Genomic DNA, 27,971 nt, shown 5'->3' with positions numbered 1-27,971 from the left:
GTGTGTACTTTAACAGTTTTGTTCCGCATATCTACCTCAAAAAGTTTCTCCATAAATAATGTACTGTTGAGTCTCTGTTTTCAACTCGCTATTGGGTAATATCTTGGAGTGGGTTTCTGGTAATTATGTAAAATATAAGGTTGATCAGGTTAGTTCAGTTGCTAGCATTTTGGATTAGAAAGACGCTTGTCTGTTTTGAGCTCATAATCTGGTCTGACACTGCAGTGAGGTAATCAAGGACTCGCTGCATTGTTGGAGGTATCCACTTTCACATAACATAATCTGAGGTCCTGTCTGGCTACCTTTGTGATTCAGGTGGATTTAAACAGGATGGCACTATTTTAAAGAAGAGCAGGGAGTTGTCCTGATGTTCGTGCCAATATTCCTCCATCAGCCCAATTCACCAGGAAACCTTTACATTTAGTTATTTACTTCAGTGCTGTTTGTGGGAAATTTCTGGCTCAGATTAGCCACCAACACTGAGCACCATTAACATCACAGTAATCTGTATGAGCACTTGAGATGTTTTTATGTAATCAGGAGCTAAGTAAAATGCAAGGATTGCTAGTTTTTCTTAAATTCATCAAAAAAATCAAGCAATTTCAACAAATCATGATCACAACGGTAAACTGCATGAACACACAATTACATCATGCACAACATAACAAGGACATTTCTCAGCGGATTGGTAGGGGGTTAGGAGGTCACAGAGATAAGGTGGGGCGAGACCATTGAGGGCTTTGTAGGTGAGGACCAGGATTTTGATCCTCTGAAGGATAGGGAGCCAATGGAGTCGGGCAAGAATGGGGGAGATGTGGTTACGGAGTTTGGTGCAGGAGAGGACACGGGCTGCAGAGTTCTGGAGGGAGGAGTAGGGAAGGCCGACAAGCATAGTCGAGCCTGGAGGTGAAGAAGGTATGAACAAGAGTTTCAGTGGCCTGAGGGGTGAGGTAGTGGCGGAGTCGGGCGATGTTACGGAGGTGAGGGAAGGCAGAGCGGGTCATGGCTTGGATGTGGGGAAGAAGAGTTGAGGGTCGAAAATGACCCCGAGGTTCCTGACTGCTGGTGAGTTGTAGTGTGCAACCATGGAGGTTGATGTTGCCAGAGCCTGAGGTGCTGAGGCGTTGGCGCGAACCAATCAGGAGGGCCTCAGTCTTGTTCACACTCAACTATAGGAAGTTTGCCCTCATCCAGGACTTGATGTCCGACAGGCAGTCTGTCAGGACAGCAGTGGTCCTGGAGTTGAGGGTGGAGGCAGAAAGATAGGGTTGGGTGTCATCTGCATACATATGGAAGTTGACTCCATGTCTGCGGATGATGTCCAAGGGGGAACATGTAGATATTAAAGAGAAGTGACCCAAGGACAGAGCCCTGGGGGACACCAGACATGACAGTGTGGGGGCTGGTGGAGAAACCGTTAAGAGGCAACAAAGTGGAGACGGTGAGGGAGATAAGAATCGAACTAGGCAAAGGCAGGTCCACGAAGATTAAGTAAAGAGGAGAGATGGTGTATGAGGATGGAGTGGTCGACAGTGTCGAAGGCAGCAGAGAGGTCGTGGAGGACAAGGAGGCAGAGGGAGCCCTGATCACAGATGTTCAGAATGTCATTAGTGACTTTGACCAGGGCTGTTTCCGTGCTGTGGGCAGCACAGCAGCTGGATTGGAGGGGTTCAAACAGAGGGAATGGCGAGAGAGAAAACAATGGAGCTGGGACGCAACGCTCGTTCCAGGACCTTGGAGAGGAATGGGAGGTTAGAGATGGGGCGGTAGCTGGAGAGTAGGGATGGATCCAGGGAAGGTTTTTTCTGGATGGGGGTCATGACAGCTGTTTTTAGGGAGGTTGGAACTGAACCGGTTGACAAGGAGAAGTTGATGATGTTGGACAGGAGAGGGACCAGAAGGTGGAGCTGGGAGATGAGGAGAGAGGTGGGGATGGGATCGAGGGAGCAGGTGGTGGGTTTGAGTTTGTGAACAATCGCGGAGAGGGAGAAGGGAGAGATAGGGTCGAAGGAGTATAGGGGGGAATGGGTGGGGGGGTGGGTCATGAGGGAGAGGTGATATGGGGGTGGCTGTGGACGGGACAGAGGAGGCTGAACGTATTCCCTCGATTTTGTTTTTGAGGAAATCCAGCATCTCCTCACAGCTGGAGTTTGAGGAGAGGATGGGCAAGACTTGGCAAGGTGGACAGAGGAAACGGTTTGTGGTGGAAAAGAGAAGCCGGGGATTGTCCTTTGCCTCCAAGATAACCTTGGAGCAGAAGGAAGATTTGGCAGAGTCAAGAGCGCAGCAATAGATCTTGATGTGGTGACGCCAAATCTGCCGATGGACTGTTAGTTTAGAATTGGTTCAGGCTCGTTCGGCAGCTCGCACTTGTGCCTTGAGGGAATGGAGATGGCTGGTGTACCAGGGGGATTTACGGAGTATGAGGCAGTTCAGGAGGTGAAGGGGGCAAGTGAGTCCAGAATGGAGGAGAGGGAGTTGCGGAGAAAAGAGAGCGATGAGGGGAGATCAGTCAGGGAGAGCCAGAGGTGTAGGAGTTCAGATGACTCCAGGGCAGTGGAATAGGAGGAAATTTTTTTCCACGGACAATATATGATGGTGGAGGGTTGAGAAAGGGGAAGGGTTACGGAGGTGTTGAGGGAGATGAAGTGGTGGTCCAAGATGGCTTTATCGATGCTGGTGATGTCCGAGACGGTGAGGCCCCGGGTGATCACCAGGTCAAGGGGGTGGCCACAGACGTGGGTGGGCTAGTGGATGAGGAGGGAGAAGTTAAGGGAAGAGAGGAGGGAGAAGAAGTTGGCAGAGGTAGAGCAGGAGGGGGTGAAGTGGAGGTTGAAGTCGCTTAGGATTTGGAGGCGTTCAGACCAAAGGGAGAGGGAAGATAGAAGAGAGGAAGGTGGGGGAAGGCTTGGGAGGACGGTAGACAAGGAGGATTTTGAGGGAGAGCCTGGAGTGGTGGTAAAGGGGAAGGTGTTCGAAGGAGGTGAAGGTTCCGGAGGAGTAAGGGGAAAGGCCGAGAGGGGTGGGACACGGAGGATTTTGAGGGAGAGCCTAGAGGGGTGGTAGAGGGTAAGGTGTTCGAACGTAATGTATATTTTTCTTGGTTCCAATCAAAAGGCAAATGCGTGGCTCAATCGTTAGTACTCTCACTTCTGAGTCAGAAAGTTTGGCGTTCAAAGTCCTAAGTTAGTATTTTTAGCTCAAAGTCTATGTTCATTACCTACACTATAAAACATGTTCCTGCATATTCAAAAGCTCAAAATAGGTGCAGCTGATACCAATCACAATGCCTCAGCACAAAACACAATTATCATAGCATTATCATCATGACTCACTTGCTTGCAAGGCCACCTCCTGGGGGTAGATTAGGGATGTTCTCCATAGAGAGACTCCGCATCACATGAACCAGATCAGGTATTCCATCTTCACTGGGTTTCTCCATGATTTCTAGTGGTTGGAATAAAATTAATGTGTTTATTCAAATGACACATCAACCTCAAACGTCTCTGAAGCTAAAGAAAGATGTAGCACAGTAGAACATTTCTGTACAGATGTTGCCCACAAAATATGGATAAAACTATATACACACTTTCAGAAATATTAAATTGATTTAATAAGAACTGAAATTATTGTTTGCATATTTATAAACTTAGCCTTATGACAATACAACAAGAGTAACCAGTCCTAAATTTGGCGTCAGCCTGGCTCAGTTGGCAGCATTCCTGCCTCAGAGTCAAAAAGGTTGTGGGTTTAAGCCCCACGTCGGGACTTTGAACTTGTATAGTCTAGACTAACACTCCAATGCAGTGCTGGGAATGTGTTGAATTGTCGGAGGTGCCTTCCTTACTTGAAATGTTAAACCAAGACTGCTTGTTCATAAGATACCTTAAGGCACTCATCGAAAAGAGAAGGGAGGTTCGTCTGGTATCCTCACCAACAAGCCTCCAAATAATAATGGGTATTCACTGCTGGATGTGAGGTTATTTGCCACATTCGTCTATAAAATAGTCACTAGATTTTTATAGTAAAATCCTGTAAAGCACTTTTAGACATCATCCCGACATGAAAGGCTGTGGCATTATTATTATTTTAAATAGAAACTGGTCTCAGGATTTAGAATACAGGATGGTAGATCAAAAGATATCCCAGTTGCATTGGATGTGCTCAGTGAGACAATTTCACCCTATTCTTTGTGCATCACAAGTAAAAGCATTTTGCTGCAAATATAGAAATGGTGCAGTACATAGAAGAGGAAAAGAAGGGAAGGGCTTCAGAGTTTTAGAGTTCATTTAAGTTTCAGTTATTCTTGGTCAGGTGCATTTGCAACCATATTTGCTGTGTCAACCATATCTGCTGCATCAACTATATCCGCTGTGTCAACCATCCTCTCATGTAAACAGGACGGCATTGCATAAACCAGGGTTTCTCAACCGGTGACAACTCAAAATTGGGCGCCACAATGTTTTGAAACATTGCAAACCGACCTGCCCGTTTCTTTGCTCTTTTGCTGGTTGCCAGCTTTATCCAGTGCCAGGATGCGCGTGAGAGCATACAAGCATCTGGGGTAGAGAAACAAGGTGAGAGCGCAGGCTCAAGGCTAGGAGAGAACCTGCTAATGCGCATTTGTGGCAGAAAAGTCTTTGGATGAAAGATAGGACCTATTTAGGGTTCTTTCTTTGCACAAATTTTGTTTTGGCTGCATTTGTGTTTTAATTGTGTGCTGTAAAATAAGACTAAATCCAGCTCGTCTCCATTTACCTGCAAAATCGGGTTATGGATTTGGAACCATTTGTTGCAGTAACCCACTGTTGGTACTAATATAGTTATAAAAATCCTCGGGAATGCACGAGACTGTAGGGTAGCTGTGAGTCCTTTTATTAATCTGCTTCTGCCTTTTAATTATCCACCATCAATGCATGGTGAATGAACTTACAAATAACATTAATCTGTATCAGATGCAGCAATCAGGAAAATATTCTTCAAATTGCAATAAAACACTGAAGCTTTTTTTTACAAAAATAGTAAGCACATGATATTTAGGATGTTGAGCACGACCTTCACCATTGATATAAACTCATCAAAGAAAAGCAAGCTGGGTCCTCATTAAGTGGAACTTAGGATTGATACAACAAATACTCAAGTACTATATTTTAATATTTGTTGCATTTGGTACTTATTATGCTAATGTGTATAGTATATATCATGGGTAGGAAATATTTAGAAAAACTGATGTTTTTTGCACTAAAGCTATTTAATAGGTTGCGACAGGCCATCAAGGTATACAATTGAGCCCAAAGAGGCTGCGAATCACTGGCATAAACAATATGGTTTGCTGACATGCAGATTTTAAAAAGAGAGAAAATTAATAAGTGCAATATCCACCAATGACAACCAGTTTGATAAACTGACAAAATAATGCTACTTAACGGGCTGGCTGAGAAAATATTCAGAGGCCAGTTGAGATTTAAAAAGTCATTTAATGGTTTGTGAAAGGAAACAAAGCAGATCAGTCTTATCCCAAGTATCACCTGGAACAGTCTTCTGCTAACTCTCAGGAATTGGATCAGTCTTATCCCAACTATCAGAAGCTGAGCCAGTTTTATCCATGAATGGACCAGAATGGAGGTTGGAAGCACAACTCAATTTCTTTGAAAAAAATTTCTTCTGCCTTTCCTACCCCCCAAATTGCCTCCTGCATTCAACAGCAACTTGTATATTCATTTGAAAATGTCTGTCTGGTTGATCCTGGGCACGTCAGCAGGCAGCACCAATGTTAAATTTGGATTAACTTGTCAGATATTGGGTAATTCCAGCCTCTCCTTTCGTAGCACAGCCAATAACCCCGGCAAGATTGGCAGCTCAGACTCCAGATAGTTTAAATATTTAAGTGCCTTCAGCCACAGGCCACTAAGAAATCCTCCTTGGGGTCAATTATCATTTCAGCTGAATACACTGCTGATGAGAATAAATCTCTATGACAGAAATAACTCACATCGTATATAAACTGGTACATCAGCAGTAAAATTATTATTTAAATAATACATTAACATTTAATGTATCAATTAACTAGATTAGAAGATCAGCCATGACTGAATGGCGGGGCAGGCTCGAAGGGCCGAACGGCCTACTCCTGCTCCTACACGTTATGTTATATTATTTACAATTTTAAAAATTCCCAAATTAAAAAAGGTTTTCAGACAAGTTTTTTTTTCATCTTTCCGTGAAAACAAACTTTTAACTTTATTATACTTTTAATCTATCAACATGAAACTTTTCTTCTGTGCCTCCAGTAAAACATCATCTAATCTGGATCCGTGACTTATGTCTTTGAAAATAATTTTCCAATGGGCTGAAAGTCCGTTCCGAACGCTTGTTTTCCAGCCAGTTAAATGTCAAGATAAATTGGTGTTTGTCGGGGTTCTGTGGCTAATGTTAGACATCAAGATCTCAATGAGCATCTTATTAGTAACTTAGGGAACTGCACACCATCAAAAAAATTCTTATCCCTAATTCAATAAGTTAAATTATATGGTCGTAAATGCCTAAAAATAAGCAACACAAACCTAAAGTTTTGTAAAACAAAACAGTTTCACAGCGGCAGCTGTAAGAACAAAAAGGAATCAAAAGATCAAAGTTCAAAATGCATGTCTCGACTCCAGGATTTCAACTGGCTTAATTAAAATACATCAAATGTGTCTGAGATTGGGGTTAAATCTCAGAGGGTAGAGGAAAACAACATAAACAAGCACTCCAAGGTATAAACTCTTAAATAAACTTAAATAAACGTGGATTTCAATTAGTCATTTCACTTTGCCATCTTCTCACATTGATAAAGTTATATATTTTATTGTTTCCATCAAAGTATGAGCAGCAAATTGCCTGAAAAAACTGAAGGTGAAAAGCTCATTGCAGTGGCATGAAAACAGTTTAAATAACAATTTCGACATCTTAAAAGGACACACGAGCAACATCTGCTTATTGCAGACAATGTTTTCTATAAAGCCAAATGTGTGAATACATATGAATGATGAGGGAATCCTGCCACACATACTATGCCAAAGGGCTTGGAGCCAGATACATGTTGCAGTTCATCCAAAGGCAATGGGAATAGCACAAAGTTACTTATGTTTTAACCAAAGCTGAAAATGCAACCCATCTGGTATTCACATCATCGAGGCAACACAAACAGATTCCACAGCCTAGTTCACTGTTCCTAGTAAATGTTTACACAACCCACTCAATTCAATCCATTTCAATATGCTATCATTAAGATTCATTTGATGATGAAAACCCCACTGATGTCCTTTAAAGAAAGGTTTTATTTCACAATCTCTTTCAGTGAATAAATAGCTAACCCACTGAAAGTTTTATACTTGAGCCATGAAACTAATTCACAAACGAATACCAAGTTTAACCTCTGAATTTCATTGGCAGAATTCATACAATGAAATGTTTGCAATACCATTGCAACATACGATTTAGAGCAGCATTTGAGGGAGAATAGATTAAGATTTCTGGATTTGCAAGCTTAAATTTTAATCAATCGTGTTCAACGATCTGTAAAGTGACTCCCTGGCCTAGAGTGCAAGCGTGAAACTTCCGTCTGAAAAGGTGTTAAGGTTTGGTACCTAATAAATTGGTCACTTCAATCCACGAGTGTTTGTGGGAGACTGTTGCACGCATTTAGCTGCTGCTATTGGCCCACAAAATATACAGTCAATTCACCTTACAGTATATTCTTTGAAGCGCTTTGAGACTTGTTGAAGACATGATAAGGCGCTATATCAAATGCAAGGGTTATTATATTATTATATTACCTAACCCTGCTAGGTTGGCTGTTCTTGAATGGGGTAGCAATATGGGTACTATAATTGAATAATGTTTCCCAAGCTACAGAAAGAAAAAAATCGTAGGTTTTTATTTTTGATCGCTATCCAGTGACCCCATGCTGGAAAGTATGCTTGTAGAAATCATGTAAAGGCAGAATTAGCTGTGATGCCCAAGGTCAAATAAAATGCCAACAATTATTGCCTAGGCTTGTACACAAAGATCGGTTTCTTGCTTGAGGCACCAGAGGACAGATGGTTAATACACAGAACTACATCCAGAATGAGTCTTCACTCGCATGAGAAGGAAAACAGGAGGGGAGCATTGCTAAAATCAAGCGAAGACATGCTCTCCTATGATGCCACACTCCCCATGGCAGAATTGTCTGCCAACATGCATTATCTAGTCTCATATGTGAAGAATGGTTGATTGGACAAGGTAAAAAGAGGCAAACAGCAACTGTAAAATCATACCACAACGTGAGCCAGCACTTGCAGAAGAGGATGGGTGGAGCCAGAGAAATTCAAACCAACGACTTTGTAAAAAAGGCAAATTACTCACATATAGTTATTACTGCTTGACTGAAGGAAAACTCCATACACTCTCTCCCCCCCAATCTTCTTATCTCTAATGCAAAATTCAGTTCTTTTGCATCTCTTTTCACAACAGAGTTCTAACCTTGGGATTATCTTCACCCACCAAATACATTCATCATCTCTTGAAGGTTACAAAGCACAACAACAACTTGCACTTATATATTGCCCTTCATACGAGGTGGTTACTCGGAGCGCCTAACAGTAGCAGAGCATGAGACCAAGCCGGGGAGAGTGTGGAGGTAGCCCGAGGCACAGCTGAAGAGGAATTTCGTCAGGTTTGATCTGAAAATGTGGAGACAAGGTGCGGGGTGGGGGGTGGGGGGGGGGGGGGGGGGAGGGGTTGAGGCAGAAAGTTCTATAGTTTCCATGAAAGCATGGCTGCCGAATGGGAGTAGATGGGATGAGGTACACCTATAGTATTCAAAATATATTACCACTGTGTTAAAATGATTTGCATCAATTTAAATTTAAAATTGTCCCAAATATCCATTATATTTATGCACTTGGAAACCCACCAGCCATTACTCAGCTGATTCACTTGGTTTGGCAAGACCCTTTTGTAACTGTCAATTCTAGATGTGTCAAACCACAACATTTCTACATCTTGCTATAACAGGGAAGAATCGTGAGCATTTTCTTGTTGGCCTCACCAATCTTAATCTGCATTTGTATAAACTTCGTTCTGCTGAAGGGTTTGTGATGAAGAGACAATTAATGCCATGCAGTAATTACAACAACTTGCACTTATATAGTGCCCTCCACGAAGGGCAGCGTCTCAGTTTGCTCTGAATGCAGTGGATCAACCAGCACATTTGCAGGATTTGATTCAGAGGGGTAAGGATAGAAAGATCCTGTCTAGAAGGCCAAATGCACCAAGTGAAGCTTATTATCCATCTTAAAGCATTCAATGTAGGATTACCTTTTTCTTGATTTTTCACAAGGGGTGGCAGCGGAACTTACAATCAGCAGATTTAAGTGTCTTTGTACAGTCAGTAATTTTAATCTGCCTCTGGTCTTTTGAGTCAGAAGCAAATATGTGGGTTCAAACTGCCCAATGGGAATTTGAACTGATACAGTCTAGGCTGACGCTCGATTGCAGTGACAGGAATGGGCTGCATTGCTAGGGATGGAATCCTTCGGATGAGATATTAAGCTAAGATGGACTAAGATCTGCCTGTTCAGATGGACTTTTAAGATCCCATGGCATTATTCAAAAAGAAGAGTTTCTCCCAGTGCCTTGGCTAACAATTCCCCAGAGAAAATTAGTTATTGAATTCATGGCTGTGCAGGGCATTGCTGTGCACAAATTGGCCGCTGTAATTATCTTACAAAGTACACGCACTACATTTTACAGTAAATCCTGTGAAGTGCATCGAGAGGTCCCTCTGATGTGAAAGGTGCTACATCAAATGCAAGGATCAATATTATTGATAATATTGTATATTTCTGAAATCGATGCAAATTGATGTCAGTTTATGGCCTGAATCATAAAAGCTGCATTCAAAAACTTTGGCAAATTAAGCCCTTTGAGGTCGTTTTGGGATCTGCAATTCCCTATGGAAATTGTGTTTGAAACCAAGAAATGCTGGACAGAGGTCTTGCAAAAGGAGGGGGGAAAGAGCAGAAGATGAAAGAGCTTGATAACCTGCCTTTATGCACTTGCTGGCAGTAAAATATGCATATGGCAGCATAAGCAGTCACCTGGGCACCTGATGCTAATCAGTGCTCAAAGCCAGGAAAGGTGTGGGGTGCACAGAAATCCTTGGAGAATAGAGGGGGGAAATTATACCTCCAAAGCATTCAGAGACTATAAATAATGATAATAATCATCCTTGCCTTAAAGTGCCTTATCGCATTGTCAAGACATCTCAAAGCGCTTCACAGAATATACTGTAAAATGAATTGACTGTATATTTTGTGGGCGAAACACGGCAACCAATTGCACACAGCAGTGTCCCACAAACAGTCGGGGATTGAATGACCAAATTATTTTTTTTTGAGGGTTTATTACCCCCGGAAATGCAATTCGTCAATCGACTAACAACCTGGTACCTATAAAAACACAATAAAGCTGACAAATGGCTTTTCTGAAGATAATATAGAAAAGTAGATGATATAAAAAACACGAGTATATTTTTATATATTTCTGTGAGGGAGAGGATTAAGAGAAGACAGAGAGCAGTCTTGGATACATGACAAAAAAAATTCAGTCAGGATTTTTTATTTCCTATAATACATGGAGAACATTTAGCTTTTAAACTGTTTTTACATTTTAATATCGAAGGAATATAGCAGCTTCAGAAATCATCATTGACCAAAAGTACTAAGTACTGTACCTTTCAAAATAACCTTGTAGTCATTTCTTTATTATTAGATTTTTTGTACAAATATCTCACACTGTTAATTCAACAAATAAGCTGAATGCAGCCTACCTTCAACATGTGACTCCAGGTATTTATCCAGGTCAGCATCTTTCTTCACTGCCTCTTCCGAGATCTTAGGAGCTTTGGGGAAGCCAATTACTACAATGCTCATGTTGTCTCTACTTCCCTGCAAAACATTTAAAGCATGAATCAACTTCTGTACGCAATACTTACTGAGAACGATAGTAATGCAGCACATACGTTTTAATACATTTGTTGCTCACAATCACAACTATAATCCGTTCAGTTAATTGGCTACTTTCCTATAATTTGTTCAGTTTCCACAGCTACGACAATCGTAGGTTTGTTCACATCTTGATGCCTTGTGGAAGTAATTTCTAGCGACATAACTCATATATTAAAACAGTCACTTTTAAAAAGTATTTTACCCCTCCCCATTTTAGATCTCTAGGTAAGAGGAAAGACAGATTTCTTCTAGGGCTCAGCCAATGGTTTTTCTAATCTCTTTCCTGACCTGCGTGTGAAATGAGACCAAACTGATCTTTATGGCCATTTAAGTATTATTTTGTTAGCTTGGTTCAGTTGGCAGCACCCTTGCCTCTGGGTATGAAGGGGGTATGGGTTCAGGCTCCACCCGGGACGTGAATTTATATGAATCAGCCAGGTTTTTCCAGCCCTCGATTACTATCTGCTGCGAAGTGCGGTAAATGTGTCAAACGAACAGATAGAGCTGAAAAAAAAGGGGGGGGGGGGGTGGGGAAGGGAAGGGGGGTGTGGTGAAGAAAGAAAAAAAGAAAAAAAAGTCTCTCAATATTAAGCAACCTCACAATAAACAAAAACTGGACAACCCCATTATCGAGCACCTCGTTAAGAGCTTACTACCCGTCTCCTGTGGATTCTGAGGTAATAATAATCCTTGCATTCGATATAGCGCCTTATCACATCGTCAAGACGTCTCAAAGCACTTCACATGATATACTGTCATGTGAATTGTGTATTTGTGGGGCAAAAACAAGATAACAGGAGATTACATTAGCACATACTGCCCCAGCTTCTTACACACGTGCAGTGAAAGCAATCCAAACTGTGCCAGAAAACAGATGTGATGCCACTGGTAGTAACCCGAAACCTGGAAGTATAGGACCATGGCAATTTTATTTTCACAGATTTGGGACAAAGTATAATGCTTTCGGATCCAAAACATTGTTTTAACGGGTCGCCCTGAAGTAAAAAAGCACTTTCTTTTCATAGCATTTCTAATAACATTTCACGTGATTTTATATCAGTTGCCTGAAGCAAAATACATAGTGGCCACCATGCAGCCACACACTATCTTACTTAGATCACAACAGAGGATCTATCTCTCTTTTTTAAGATTTTAAAAGTCTATGTAAACTCAAAACTGTTAGCGGTATCTTAAGGAAAGATTACTGAAAAGAGAACTTCAGTTTCTTTGCTTCAATCGTTTCAGTTAAAAAAAATTATGAACCCACTCAGCCCACAAAGTAAGCTGGACAGACCTCATGAAAAGTCTGTTCAGCAATGCCAAAGATAGTACCCAACAGTTCCAGTCAACAGATCCGACGGCTAACTAAGCTAGAAATCTTATTAAGAGAGATCTGGCAGAGACTATCCTTCACAGGCCGTCCCTCACTTCTGATAAATTCCAGTGACAGCACTGTTTATTTGATGTATTGATATATATTTTTTTAGAAATAGAGGTATAGACTGTACAGCCTAACAAGGTACTTGTAGAAACAGTCAGTTACACCACAGGGTAAGAATGGAGCAAAAGGGAAGATAAGGAGTTTTTTTAATGTATACGCGCAGATGTTACGAGGATGTTCTGCCAGGTGCATTTGTCGAGGCAGGATCCACATTAGTTTTCGAGGTAACTTAACAGATATCTAAAAAGTATTTTCAGGGGTATGAGGAACAGGCAGGTAAATTGAACTGAATTAATGCTCTTTCAAAGAGCCAATGGGCACTTATTTCCTTACACTTACAATGACCTTTTTTCCATGCTGTAAAGTTCTACCGTTCCACAATAGCAATACCACAGGTGCCATGTTTATATTCTTTTCTGCTTGGAAACGTACCTTTTCTGAATATCTTTTCCTGTACTTTTAGTCTATTACATATATTAAAATGGTCATTATCTATGCCGACAATGGAGAAATTCAAATTAACAGGAATCGCTTTGGGAGTTAACATTAGGCACAATAATAAACGCAAATGTGCATTCATGTTTCAACCTGGTAATTCTCACACCTTGTGCACAGTTGGCTGAGAAAAGATCACTCTCCCCATATGGCTCAGATTTGCAAGTTATTAGCATTTTAATTCGATCTCTCACTATACCAACCTAATAACTTGATGCACAGTCAATAACTAGAAGAGCATTGGAATTAAAGGGATGCCGAAGTTCAGATAAATACTGCTGATCAGATTTTCAAACTCATTTTCAAATATTGCTAATCAGATTTTCAAACTCAGGATATAACTGCTGTGAAGCAGATCTACAGCTGTAGCAGTCCAAAGGAGGAACCCAATTTGAATCAAAAGGAATTGATCACTAGCACTGGTGCTTCATGCAACTGAACAGTTCAGAGACTGCTCCCAAGGCAGAAAAGTCCTTATTTATTTTGTTTGGAGGGGGCTGGAAGGGAGCATGAACACAAAGGAGTAAAAGTGTTCATTTCAAAGTCACATTAAAAAATGTTTATGACTTGTTTTCAGTTAAAGCTGGAAAATAGGATAACCATTTGGTTTTAATTAACATCTATCTGTGCAAGACAAATTGGCTGAAACAGGCAAAGAAATATTTCCACATTGCAACTGTTTATGGAAGTCCAACTATTTATAACAAAAACATTTCAATTTTAAATTAAAACAACCTAGAAAACATTAAGCAAACTTTTGTGCTTCTGAAGCTGATGAACATCACTGTTGGGATATGATATATTTCTCCACTTTTGGCTCTCGTTATTTTTGTGCACTGAAAATGATGTCAGTGTCAACCTCACAATCCGAAAGCTAAACACTGATCAGGCATCAGTCTTAGAAATTTAAATAAGTGCTAATTTTGATTGTACTACCTATAAAACAAGGTTTGTAAGAATTTTGTAATATGTAATTATTAGCAAACTACAGTATTCTTAAATCTCAATTTTAGCAAAAACTAAATGCAACTTTGCAATCGTGAACTTTAGAAATAAAAGGGCATGAATTGTGTGAATCAACAGTGTTGCTCCTCCTTTTGAGCCCTCAGTGGATCAAATAATATTATTATGATTAGCAATAATAATTCCGTCATTTAAAATGGTATCACAATATACTCGGATCTGAAGCAAAACTCATGATCAAAACTGAGGCCAAAAGGCTGAACATGTGCTTTTTTGAGGTCACTGGAAAGAGACAACAACAACAAGATTACATTTGTATAGCGCTTTTCATGTCGGGAGGACGTCACAAGGCGCTGGACAGACTACAGCATTTCAGACCCAAACTGGGGAGGGGGATGGGAAGTGACCGATGACATGGTCGAAGAGGAGGGTCTTAAGGCGGGACTTGAAGGAGGTTAAGGAGGGGGTGAGACTGAGTGACTGGGGTTTGGAATTCCAGAGGTTGGGGGCAGAACGGCTGAAGGCTCTCCTGCCAATGGTGGGGCGGGTGGGTCGGGGAACGTGGAGCAGGCCAGAGCCGGCTGAGCGGAGGGAACGGGCAGGTTGGCAGGAAATATATATTTCATATATATAATATATATATAGACATAGGAAATAGGGGACAAAAACATTTATAGAGCCCTTCACGCAGGATGGCATTCCAGAACGCTTGACAGTGGTGGAGCACAACACCGAACCATAGGCACTGTTGAAGAGGAAGGTCTTCAGGCACGTCCTGAAAATGGGGAAGGAAGGGGCAAGCCAGAGGGATAGAGGAAAAGTGTTCCAGAGTTTCAGGGTGTAGTGGCTGAAAGTGCGGCCACCGAATGGGGAACGGAGGGCACGAGAGACATGCAGAAGGCTCTAGCCAGTCGAGCGGAAGCAGCAGGTTTTGGGGGTAAGCCCGAGCGACGTGGGCGGGAAAAGGAGTAGGGCGTGAGCATTTTGGAGAGGTACAGGGCATGGAATGATTTGTGACTGAATGTAAGCATCTTGAAATCACGCCTCTGTGGGAAAACAGCTATCCTCTACTTTATTCTTTTCCTTGCATAACATGATTTTAAAAATATTAAGTTCACAAATATTTATCAATGCCATCATGTTTATTAGAGAAATAGCATATGGATTTATTTTTCAAAAGGCTCAAACTATCAGTGCAAACAGCTTATTAAAACATAAATCTAGAACGCACAGACACACGATTAATTAATTCAATCCTTAAGAAAAATATATAAATTAGCTACCTTGTGTAAGCAGGTGTCCACCACCCAGTTGCAGACTTTTTCAAGGTCATCAGATATCTCTAGTCTAGACCTTACAAACTCACAGAGCTCCTCATTGGACATCACATCCCAAATGCCGTCACATGCCAGTATAATAAACTCATCTTCTTCTGCTCGAAGAATCTCATATACTTCAGGCTCAGGAGATACCAGCTGTTCTGTAGGCCCTTTCCCATCGACACATTTGTAATCATAGTCCCCCAGCGCTCGTGATACTGCTAGTGACCCATTAACTCGCTGTATCATTACACTGCCTCCTGCATTCTGGATTCGCTCCTTCTCCCTTGGGTTGCAAGGCTTGTGATCCTGTGTTGAGAAGCAAAGCTGTGCATTTCTGTACAGAACAGCTCTTGAGTCGCCACAGTTGATAAAGTATATGTGCTCTGGGGATATCATCACTCCCACAGCCGTTGACCCACTCCTGTCCATGCCATTTCTCAGCTCTGAAAAATTGCGCATGTACTCATCAATTTTCAAAAATCCAGTTCTGATACCATTCTTGACATTTTCTATGGTAGGTTCAAAGGGATACGTGGACACGTTTGTGCCCCTGAAATCTTCATTGCCTGTGATGTGTTCAAGTAAGTGCTTTGAGCAGTAGTTTGCCACTCGAGAGCCTGCATGACCATCGTACACTGCAAAGAAGGACCACGATTCCAAACCTTGAGGAATGCCGACAACAGCTGTGTGAGCATCTTCCATCTCTACTCTCCAGCCCTGCATACTGCTGAGGCCATAACGGAGGCCATTTCCTGCACCATGTGCATTATGTTTCTCTGTTTTAGGTTTATCCAAAAACGCACCCATTTTTCAATTTCCTGAAAGAAAATAAAGACACCAATAATGAATTTCTGTTCAAGTGCAAAGATATAGTGCAGATGCTGAAGGGTAAAAGATTACTGTATTTTGGTTTTAGCCCTTGGAATAAGCCATATGCTAATATTTGTTTTCCCCATTAACTGCAGATGTATAGGTAAATAGAAAATTTCAAGAAATAAAACAAGATGCCAGTTTCTCTCCTCTACCTCACAATAATGATTACAGTTGTACAACTGAACAAATACATTTTAGTTTCATAATTACAACTGCGAAATAAATATAATAAATGTTATTTCCATACTCTGGGACTTTTGAGAGAAAGTAGAATGAGGTCGTACCCAAATAGCTATACAGTCGAATCAGTATCAGAAAGAAACTGGAATTCCAGTCTTCGTGGCAGGAACGCAGCTCTTATACACATTTCATTTAATTAAAAAATGCATGAAAAATATACCTCGTCGATAACAACAAAAAGTAAAATCTAAAGCCTAATACAAAACTTTTAGAAAAAAACACTACACCAAAAGGAATATGAAGTGCAATAAACTGGTCTGGCAAGTTACCAACATTTTCATTTCTGCAGGCACAAAATCTATAAAACAGAAGCCAACTGACAAATTTCCAACTTTTTTTCAATGAACCATTTCATGAGATTTTAACATCGCATTATGACTTGGGGTATGAGATACATCACACAATCTGGGCAAGACAGAATATTTTGACATCAATGCCTAAAAATTAGTTGACTTGCACAAACATTAACAAATGATTTAACCCTGCAAGATCAGTTCACAAAAATATTCTCAAAGTCAGGCTTTTATAAGCATTTTCCTACGAGCAATACTAAAAATAAATCTTTAGCCTCTTATATGCCTGCACTACCAAAACTCCATGTACAACATTGTAGAAGCTGCCCACAAGACCTTCATCCACAAGGACAGTTATAAATAGCTCCATAAAATCCAGACTGCGAAGTGTAGCAGAAGCATCTAAACTTAATTTTAATCACCTCTACTTCAAAACCAGCTTCCAATGCTCCACAATCTGAACAAAATATCTGGTAACAAATGCCTCACTGCACTGCTCCATATTTGCAATGCAGTGCATTCCGGATAATTGCATGGAATTGGGAATGGGGCAGACGTCATGCAATTAAGCAAATTTTGCAATTTTCCAATACGCATTTGATCAGAGCAAAACATGCATACAAACAGCGAAGTTTCAGTACCTAGAAGTTGCTCTACAATCAAATGGGAGTAAGCAATTATCCAATATGCACTTAAGAGGAGTGCACGGTACAAGTTGACAACCTATGATACTTAAACAAGTTACTGGAAAAATGTCTCTCCTGAAGGGATCGGATTATTTTTCTTACACTGGAACTACCCTCGAAGGCACCAGATACCATCATCCAATTAGTCATGACTACATCAATTAATCATATGAGAATTTCACCAGTTAGCGGGGATTCTGCCTCCCCCTTGTCCTTGTGGACAACAATCATGTTGTTACCCACCTGCCGCACAGGTGCACTTCTAGAAGGATTCACTGAACAGGAATGAGGAGAGGGAATGGACCAACATTCACCTCCTTAATCCTTTGGCCTATTGCAGCAACCTAGTGTAATCTCATCTGTCAGAAACTAACTCAGGACATATTGGAATGGAAAATGGAAATGTATTTAAATTTAGACATATTGATATTTAACACAAAATATCTCATGTTAAGGAGATGTTAAAACGGAAATTACTAGTGCTGCCTTAGCTCCCAAAGAAATGCTGTAATCTACATATCTAGACTCTAATAGGGCTGCACATAATTGTCCTATCAAATATATGCTATTTCACCGATTTTAGAAGCTAATCACTATTTTACCCATTTTACATTTAACCTGAAATTGTTTTGCTCACAAAAAATGCACAGTAAATCCACTTTATCGTGTATCCTGTGAAACACTATGAGATGTCTCGCCAACATGATAAGGAGCTATATCAAATACAATGATTAGGTTATATAAAAAGTAACATTCAAAAACAAAGGTCCTTTCATTGTTCACAAATACAACACAAAATGTTCAGAGATTTATTACTACACCTTATTTGGCTGAAGAGAAACTAAATTACCTAAAGTCTAAACAAAAACACCAGTTAGCGACTTAGGATCGTGGACCCGAAACGTTGACTCAGTTTCCTTTCTCTGCTGCCCAGAGACTTCTGTTTTTGTTTCAGATTTCCAGCATCTGCAGTATTTTGCATTTTATCTAAATTCTTAGTTCACTAAGATGTTTTAAACTATGCTAAGGTAACCTAAGCAACATCATGCTTTACCAAAACTACTGCCAGAAGCAACACTGCACTTTTGCACACAGCTGTTTAAATGGAAAAAAATTGGGTGTATTTTGCAGGCAGCACAAAAACTTCTAAAGCTCAGGTAGTGTCCTCATAGTTATTTTTTGATTGGTATACTTTTTGGAAAAAAAATTACATTTTATTTTTTCACAACAGCTCACTAAAAGACTTCTCGTTAGATTTTGAGTAGTAACTGGAATCGACTCAATGCTGCTTGGTTTGTGCAACTGGATACATAAAGATTCTAGCAACACAAGGAGCATCTTTTATATTTTTATTTGGTGTATCCAAAATATGGCTAGTAGTTGTGCAACACTGCAACACACAACAGAAATTTAATAGGCAATATAAGAAATTATTTATCTGAAATCATTCCAATATTAAAATGAATTGAGTGCACGGGTGTAACATTTCCACGATTAAAATTAGACCACCTCAACACAAATATATTTCCAAATATTGAATTGTTTTATGTGAATTAGTAATTGAGTCATGGTTGCCTTAATTACTTACTGCACAGTGATATCATACAGTATTAAGACACCAGATTGAAACAGAACCATAATTTGCCAAAAGGCCTTCACAAATGAGGAATCAGTTAATGATTGACCACCAATAGTATTATTTTGTATTATTAAATTAGCTACTTGCAAAATTGTTTTAATTGTTGAGTTGAAGTTAGTCTGGCTTGAAAGGGTAAAAAGCAGATGGTTGCACATTCCCAAAGCTCAATTTATAACCGAGACAAAATAACAGAAATGATGTTCAGCTCATAAAACACAAGAAACCACAATGTTAAAGTACCACTGATCTGGTGTGCATCCTCCTCCCATTTTTGTAGGTAAATTGTCAAGACGTGCAGAACCTTCACTATTTTTCATTCTCTTCTCTCTACTCATGGACATATTAACAATTTATATACAATATAAATTATATAATACAATATATTATTATAAGTATACAATAATGCCTCCCTACATATTAGAACACTCAGTCAGTTTTGAAACTACAGTAAATACAGCAGGTCACTGCTATGAGCCTCAAGCACAGTCACTATTTGTAAAATATCTTTGGAAATGTACAAAGACTTTGCTTCAGTCATCAAGTTATAAACAGCAACTACAAAACAATTACTTTATTACACTTCAACTTGGCACAGGACTTTGTTCTTTACTTATGTGCATTCAACAGCTTGAAGTATTCTTCTTCCACTGCCTAATTATTTTCCAATACAAAAACATAAATTCCACCCTTTTATTAGAAAACAGAGTGTGGTGTCCCTCTGAGCTGAACTGGTTCCAAGGAGCCATGTCTGGCAAAAAGCCAAGCAGGTCCACAGTAATCCAATAATACTGTCGATGGTTGACTAGACTGTCATATTGATCATGGAACTGCTAACCTATGAGCCAAAAAGTCCAAGCACTATGTCTTTAGCTTTCATTCTGCATAATTTCCATACTGATGGCTGCTGAACATTTCAAACTGGATTTACAAAATTGTATGACTTGTTTTGAAAAGTAACCGAATGGAGGAATTGAACTTTGTATTTAAGCAACTTCCAAGAAGTTAGACTGTGGGAGAGGTATTAATATGAAGCTCCAACTGGAGATATTTTCTTCTTCTCCTCCCATCCCCAAACCCCCTCCCACGGCAACTCTAGAAATATAATCCCAATCATTAAAGAATATCATTCCATCAATAATCTAAATACATTATTACTAATTGTATAACTGGGCTGAAGAAATTGTACAACTTGTTTACAAAAAGCTATTTTAGTGCACTGAGAGAGCCTAACAATCCCCTGGTTTCAAAAGTTTTCTTTTATTAAAGTGCCTGAATGATTTTTGGAACATAATTCTCCCACTGGGTCATTTTTTCCCCCCTCCTCCTTGCACCAGAGCATCAACAAAGCGACGTTGATCTGTAGCCAGTTGCTGAAGTGTGTAGCACAGCTGCAGGGAGGGGAGGATGCAAACCTTGCCTCCACGCCCCCACCGCCCTTCATTTCTTTTACTTCCCACCAGACAAGATACTAACCTTTACTCAGTGACTACTTCATTATACGGGCAAGATTAATAATTCACTAGGGTGGGGGAACATCAGATATGAAACCACATCCCCCACTCCACGGCACAGTGTTTGGTCACAGGACCACACCCACGATCTTCTCTCCCTTTAACTAACTTGATTTGCCACCAAGTTCAACTTGTTGGATCGACTTTACCCTCGGTGCACTCGTACTATTTTAGTGCTGGAAGTTATCCGGCCATCTTTTATTTTTTTTAATTACAGGCACGTCCTGTATTTTACCAGAATTAATTTGAAGTCTGTGGTCCCTCCACTTTTGAGAAGGGACTTTTTTTTTTTGGAGGGGAAGAGGGCATTGTCCCTGGTGAACAACTCGATCGCCCCTGGGGGTCGACAGTACTGGCCCAGGACATACTACATATCTCATGGCCACACATTATGGAGATCTTGTTTTCCTTTTCTTCCCTTCAGCCTCTTTAAAGAAAACGCACTAATACAGCATTAGCCTGGACCAAGGCCCCCCAGCATTAGCCTGGACCAAGGCCCCCCAGCATTAGCCTGGACTAGGGCCCCCCAGCATTAGCCTGGACTAGGGCCCCCCCAGCATTAGCCCTGGACCAGGGCCCCCCAGCATTAGCCTGGACCAGGGCCCCCCAGCATTAGCCTGGACTAGGGCCCCCCAGCATTAGCCTGGACTAGGGCCCCCCCAGCATTAGCCTGGACTAGGGCCCCCCAGCATTAGCCTGGACCAAGGCCCCCCAGCATTAGCCTGGACCAGGGCCCCCAGCATTAGCCTGGACCAGGGCCCCCCAGCATTAGCCTGGACCAGGGCCCCCCAGCATTAGCCTGGACCAGGGCCCCCCAGCATTAGCCTGGACCAGGGCCCCCCCAGCATTAGCCTGGACCAGGGCCCCCCCAGCATTAGCCTGGACCAGGGCCCCCCAGCATTAGCCTGGACCAGGGCCCCAGCATTAGCCTGGACCAGGGCCTCCCAGCATTAGCCTGGACCAAGGCCCCCCAGCATTAGCCTGGACCAGGGCCCCCCCTGGACCAGGGGCTTAGCCTGGACCAGGGCCCCCCCCCCAGCATTAGCCTGGACCAGGGCCCCCCAGCATTAGCCTGGACCAGGGCCCCCCAGCATTAGCCTGGACTAGGGCCCCCCAGCATTAGCCTGGACCAGGGCCCCCAGCATTAGCCTGGACCAGGGCCCCCTCCGGGGTTAGCCTGGACCAAGGCCCCCCAGCATTAGCCTGGACCAGGGCCCCCCCAGCATTAGCCTGGACCAAGGCCCCCCCCAGCATTAGCCTGGACCAGGGCCCCCCAGCATTAGCCCTGGACCAGGGCCCCCCAGCATTAGCCCGGACCAAGGCCTCCGGCCCTCCAGTGCAGTGTTTGGATTTTCTGGGCTCCTATCCTCTCGTTACCGATTCTCCAGTCTGAGTTTTCCGGCATTCAGAGGTCTCCCCTTTTCGTCTTAAGTTCTGCTTCTCTCTCTCTCTCTCTCTCTCTCTCTCCGTCCTCTTCCTCTTCCCCACCCCCGTGTGTGTGAGTGTGTGAGTGAGTGAGTGAGTGAGTGTGAGAGAGTGAGTGTGAGTGAGTGTGAGTGTGTGAGTGAGTGTGTGTGTGTGTGTGAGGTATTTTTTTGGGGGGGTATCTCTGGCGTTTAATGTCGGCTTCCAACTCGAGTCATCGCCGTGTGCACAGGGATTAGAGGAGAAGGAGGAGGAGAAGGAGGAGGAGAGAGAGAGAGAGACCGTCAACGAACCGCCTCGAAATGGCAACCGGGGTCGTCCTCCGGGACTGAGGGCGCGGGGATCGATCCTCTGACGACCGACAGACCAGGCGCAGGCCTCGCTCGGGCCTAGGTCGTCATTTCCCGCCTGGTGTCGGCGGCGGCCCCGCGGTCCTAGCGCCCGCCCGCCCCCCCGAGTAACATCTCCAACCCCCCCCTCCTCCCACCACCCCACCCCCACCCCGACCCCCACCCCTCAAACAAAACAAACGCAACCCCAGCTCAACCTCTCTCTCTCTCTCTCTCGCTCCTCTGGGTTGAAACTCCCGACTGTCTGTTTTTTTTAAAAAAACACACAACTAACTCGATGGCGCGCAGACTTAATTGATGAAGTTAGTTGGATTTGACGTTACCCCCCCCCCCCTCCCTCACACACCCCCACACCACACCCCACCCCACCACCCCCCCCGACCTCTGGCCGAGGGCCACACGCTCCGAACGGGCGACCGGAACTAACCGGAACGAAAGGACACGAGCAGACAGCGCAGCGGCACGGTCTCGCTCCGACGGCGGCGACGTATCGAGCCCGCGCCGCTCCAGCCCCTCGGGGACAGCCCTCCCAACGAGAAACAACCACGGCCGCCAGCATCGCATCCGCCGTACGTGGCGCCTGTCATGTCGGGAGGACGTCCCAAGGCGTGAAAGGCGCTTTACAACAACAACAACAACAACAAGATTCCATTTATAAAGCGCCTTTCACGTCAGGAGGACGTCCCAACAAATGTAATTGTGTGGCTGCTGCTGTTGTTGTTGTTGTTGATGGTTAAGTTGCACATGCACGAGTTAATAATAGCCAAAGCACTGTATTCACACTCCACCTACTAAAACATTTATTTCCCGGCTCTTATCTGGACACACTGCTGTACCAACTCGATTTGTTTTTACCGGTTGCGATTTAGAAAGAACTTCAATGTTCCAATTAGTAATTTCTGCCAACTAGATCAAGACACAATTGTGTTTGATTTGCTTTAAATGACTACGGTCATCGTGGAAGATGAAAACATTTTTTTTTTAAAAAAATGTCTGGAAACAAGGCAGTGCAAGGTGTAGTGAATCAACAGCCACCCCCAGTACTTACACTTTGCAGCATCACTCCTGACAGCAACTGTGTACTAAGCATTTTAAACTCCTTTCGCTATTTATATTCCAGAGTCAGATTTCAGTGCCTGTGGCAAAGCTACAACAGAAACGAGCAGAAAGTACTTTAAGCGTATCCTTGGAGAAAACCTTTTAGCTGTACATTGTAAATATTTCAAAATTCCGAGACATGTTTAGTGAAACATCCAAGGATACATTTTATATACATCTATTTTCACCTTGTCCTAAGCTGTCTTACCCTTTATGGTTCGAAGTGCTCTTTTAAAATACTTGTGCGACCTTGAATTAATACATTAAGCATAATAACTTTATATTTTTGGCCCTTAAATGTAACCAACATCTTCGTAAAACTGAATACATTTGACAAAAATAACTCAGTTGTAAACAACCAAAACTTTAATTCAAAATATTGGACTGCCATTGGGGGGGCATTCAGGACTTGATTTTATTTTAACCTAGACCAATACGGCATTTCCTCTATACAACAATGACACCACCACCATGCCCTTGTTACTAATGATAGATACACAGCCATGAACCACAGTTTAGCCTTTATAGAATCCTAGCAAACAATCTGTGTCATTTTACAGCTATGACGAGTGGTTAAAGAATCCATAAACACACCCCAGTGATCCTCCCCCGCGTGTTTTCTTTTGATCCGCTTCTTGCTGAAAACTCTTAATAGAAGCAAAACCCATCTTAAACATCTCAGTAGGTGCAAAGAATTATTGTCCTCTATGCATTTGATGTAATTAGCCTAATGCATACAGGGCTGCTATGGAGTTAACGCTCTATTAATATATATTCTTGACAAGACTCAATTTCAGAACGATTGTTTATTGTGAAGCTACTGTGAGAAAGACTGATGGCCTTATATTTGCTCAGATTTTAGTCGTCCTTCTATGGCTATCTGGATATTGTGCTTCCTGGCTATCTTATTCAAAACATTTTCTATTGAAAATAACAAGACCAGAGAAACAAAAGTGAACAGGTTAACATTTAAAAACTGTTACGTTCTCAATTGCAAAACAAGAGAAAACATTTTGTTTACTATAAGCATTCAAAGGAGAGCTCTGCATCTGTAAACCAGGCATTACCTTTTTAACAACAACTTGTATTTATATAGCGTCTCTCATGCAGACTAGTGTCCCAGAGCGCTTTCACTGATGAAATATTGTACAGCAGTTGTACAATGCAGTTTATTTTGTGTTGACGTAATTTCGAATTGTGTTTGCAAAAACCAAGTCCAGTATTCATTTTGTTTTGTGTTTTTAAACAACATATATATCTACAGTAGTTTGGATTTTCCTGTAGAAATAACCACTAGAGTGCAACTGTCTTTTTAAAAAAAATACCTTAAATACTAAAAGGTTCCAAAGGAATGTATAGCTTAGCAATCAAATGACCCTAAAAATTGATAGCATTTGAACCCGCACAAATGTTTGTTTTCAGTACTAAAAGGGCAAAATGCAAAAGCAGCCAATAGGGATTATGTTTAATATTAAACATTAACTAATATAATAATGAAAAGTTAACTTAGCGGAACAGCAAATGCAATGTGCTACAAATGGCAGGATTTGGTTTACAGTGAATTCATGTAATCATAGCTATGTCAATGTGGAAAGCCACCAAATGGAGACTGGGAATTTCAGTGCAGATCTCATCTGGGTCAGCAGTTAGGGAACTACAACTGTCCTTAAGACCCATCCGGAGCAAGGAGAGAATCCAAGGTTCCTGCATCAGTTATTCCTGCTGGTAGGCACATGTGTAGACATTGGCAATTACAAGATTCGGCTCAGCTGTGATGCTCTCAATGGCTGAATAGTCTGCCAACATCACAGTCTAGGAACACACAAAGATTGCCTACATGTGGAGCCAGCAAAGGGCTGCCAGCACCTGTAGAAGTGAATCCCAGCTAAATTAGCACCTTCAGGAGACCAAGACAAGGTTAAAGAAAACGGTCACGTTTCCTGTCTTGCCCTGTTCAGCAGTTCCCAAAGTAACAGCAAAACCAGATGAAACAAAATATTCTACAGCACATGTATAGATTTAAATGAAGTACTGTGCACTGAAACGTTGAAACCTTTATCTTTAGCCTGTCCCTACGTAACAGTTAAGGTAGGAATCCAGACTACAGTTAAGGGCAGGACTGGAGGGGAAACAGCAGGACTCGTCTCTTTCCCTCATTGTGACGTGCAAAACTGCCATAAGCTAAAACTGCATGATATTTCACAAGTCAGCAAGAATCTGGTTTGATTCATCCACTGTTGAAATTACAGCCACCGATGGTGGAACGGAGGGCACGAGGGACATGCAGGAGGCCTTTCACGTAAAATATCCAAAAGAGCTCGACAAATATAATGGTGGATTATAGTGGGAATAAATAATGACCAAAGACATGGTCATAAGAGATTTCAGAAGTTTTTTNAAAGTCGGGGAGAGAATTAGTAAGGCAAATTGGTTTGGGAATAGAGTTCCAGAGGATGGGGCAAAGTGGTTAAAGCAGCAAAGAGAATGGCAAGCAAGAAATAAGACTAGAGACAGAAAAAGAGTGTATGGGCTGAAATGGCAAGACTGACAAAGACTGCATATATTGGATGGGATGCAACTATGAAAGGTTTTAATACGATAAAAATGCTTTTAAACTTGATCTTCTGAGGTACTAAAAGTCATTGGGGCGAGGCGAGTGTAGAACCTTGTACAGGAGAGAACTCAGGCTTCAAAGTTCTCAGTCAGCTGAAGCTTCTGGAGAGTTAAGCAAGTGAGGCCAATAAGGAGCATTGGAAAAAAATCTGACTGTCCGCCCATCGGTCCTGCCCTTGCCCCCTCTGCTCAAGGTGACTATGGCATAGCTAAGGGTTACAGCAGCAATAGAGGAAAGTAAGACTGTCAGCAGGCAATAAATATTTCATTCTTAACTTAAAAAAACACTTGACATCTACCAACGTTACAAAAATATTGATAAACTTTTAAAAAATATTTATTGCAACAGGAAAAAAACATTTCACCAAATAATGAAGCAAAATGTCATGAAGCCCGATAGCATTTGTAATTCCAAGCATACTTGGCCTGCAACAGCATGTTCAGTTTATGCGAAACCAAATTTAGAAAGTGAAGGAAGTGTAATCTATATTGCCGAGGACTTCATTTTTGCAAATCCACCTGGACTGGCAAATTTCCCAAAATATACTGTTCCAGGCAGGGCTTGTTCACATGTTTGCAGTACTAATAAGAAACATTGAAGATTTTTATGAACTGAAATGACTAGGATAGGTCCAAGGTTTCGATTTCTCTTATTCTCACCCCAGGTAAACAAATTGGGTTGAAGTAAACAAATTGAATAGTAATAGAGATTTGCTTGTAAAAGCACAACTGGAGGAGCAGTGCTTGTAATCAAAATGACTTGCTTCTTGTAGAATCTTATATATTTATATCAAGCAATCGAGGGAACTTGCTTTGTTTTGGGGAATTAAAAGTGTACATTTCCTCTCAACTTTTAATATGGACTGAATTATTAAGCACTGGCATCCAACTTTCTACATTTGTATTCTCAAATTTCTGCCCCTCCCATCTGAGAGAGATGGGGGAAGAAGTAAATATCACACCTTGTTTACACCAATAGTTGAATGTTGGACATTAGGATTCACTAAAATGTTTGTATAAAATAAGGTATCGCTCTATCTGATTAACATCCAAGTCTTGGCTGGGCTATTAATCGTAATTATGGGGGAAAACAGAGGTGTATGAGACCAGGTGTATCCCGTAGAGGTGCATTGCTAACCTCTGGAGGTCTCTCCCCCCAACCTTCCATCTCCCCCTTCCTTCCTCTTCTGTCTTTAAGAACTGCCTTAAAACCCACTTCTTCAACCAAGCCTACGGTTGCCTCCCTGCTCGGTGTCTGACCCAGTCACTAAAACTTTCCAAGATGTTAGCCTAGATGTTAGTTGAAGGGTGCTATATAAATGCAAGTTGTTTTTGTTGTTGTAAGGGATATAAAATTACTTGTGCAATTTGTAAGGCACCTCTTGTTAAAGCAAAATGATTCATGAAACTCAGATATGTAAACTCACTTGCCAGTTTCACTCAATGTATTTTTCAACAAAATCCCAGTCCCTTTCTTAACCTGCTATAAATATTAGTAGTAAGACTTCAGTGGTGTCATTTTGAGAGACCTGCAATTTAGTTTTTTTTTAAAAAAATACAACTTAACCACACACTGATGAACTACGTGTCGTTCAACCACAATGAGGTAAATTGTATTTTTGATCTGTAAAAGCAACTATATTAAAGGATGCAATATTTGGTTCCAGAACAAAAAAACTTGCATGCTCCATCAGTGAGTTCTGGCTGGAATTCATGTTGTGTTGATGACACCATGAAAGAAAAACTATTTGGCTGGCGATTGAACTTTGCTCCGTCACATTATTGGACGATTGCACATGATGCATTAATTATATCTTGTGCAATAGTTGAAAATGCATATGTAACAAGATTTTGCAATAGCGATAAGTTGTATTAAACCAAAGAAACAGCAAGTGCATTTTGAAAGAACCTCATCAATTTTAAAATAAGACATTAAAGGAATTAGGATTCAGTTTCAACTTTGTTTTAGTGACTAGATCAGAGCAGGTG

The 27,971-nt window shown here is 41.6% G+C and overlaps 1 protein-coding gene across 4 annotated transcripts in view; it reads right to left on the bottom strand.

Annotated features, from left to right (window-relative positions):
• Positions 1-23,345, bottom strand: part of ppm1ba (protein phosphatase, Mg2+/Mn2+ dependent, 1Ba) — a 32,558-nt gene extending 9,213 nt beyond the window's left edge. For 3 of the 4 annotated variants that reach the window (XM_007896850.2, XM_007896848.2, XM_007896851.2), the window contains exons 1-4: positions 21,874-21,983; positions 15,216-16,072; positions 10,856-10,973; positions 3,336-3,447 (exon numbers count right to left, since the gene is read on the bottom strand). In XM_007896850.2, coding sequence (XP_007895041.2) covers positions 3,336-3,447; positions 10,856-10,973; positions 15,216-16,061 — 1,076 coding nt within the window. In that variant the 5' untranslated portion in view covers positions 16,062-16,072; positions 21,874-21,983. Of the gene's footprint in view, positions 1-3,335; positions 3,448-10,855; positions 10,974-15,215; positions 16,073-21,873; positions 21,984-23,319 lie in introns of those variants that run through there. The other variant, XM_042333763.1, reaches the window with a different exon arrangement.
• Positions 23,346-27,971: the final 4,626 nt, after the last annotated feature.

Source organism: Callorhinchus milii, unplaced genomic scaffold (assembly GCF_018977255.1).
Source record: "Callorhinchus milii isolate IMCB2004 unplaced genomic scaffold, IMCB_Cmil_1.0 Scaffold3, whole genome shotgun sequence".
In the NCBI taxonomy this organism is placed as follows: Eukaryota; Metazoa; Chordata; class Chondrichthyes; order Chimaeriformes; family Callorhinchidae; genus Callorhinchus; species Callorhinchus milii.
Note: the sequence above shows the minus strand (reverse complement) of the source record. Positions and strands in the feature narration are given on the sequence as shown.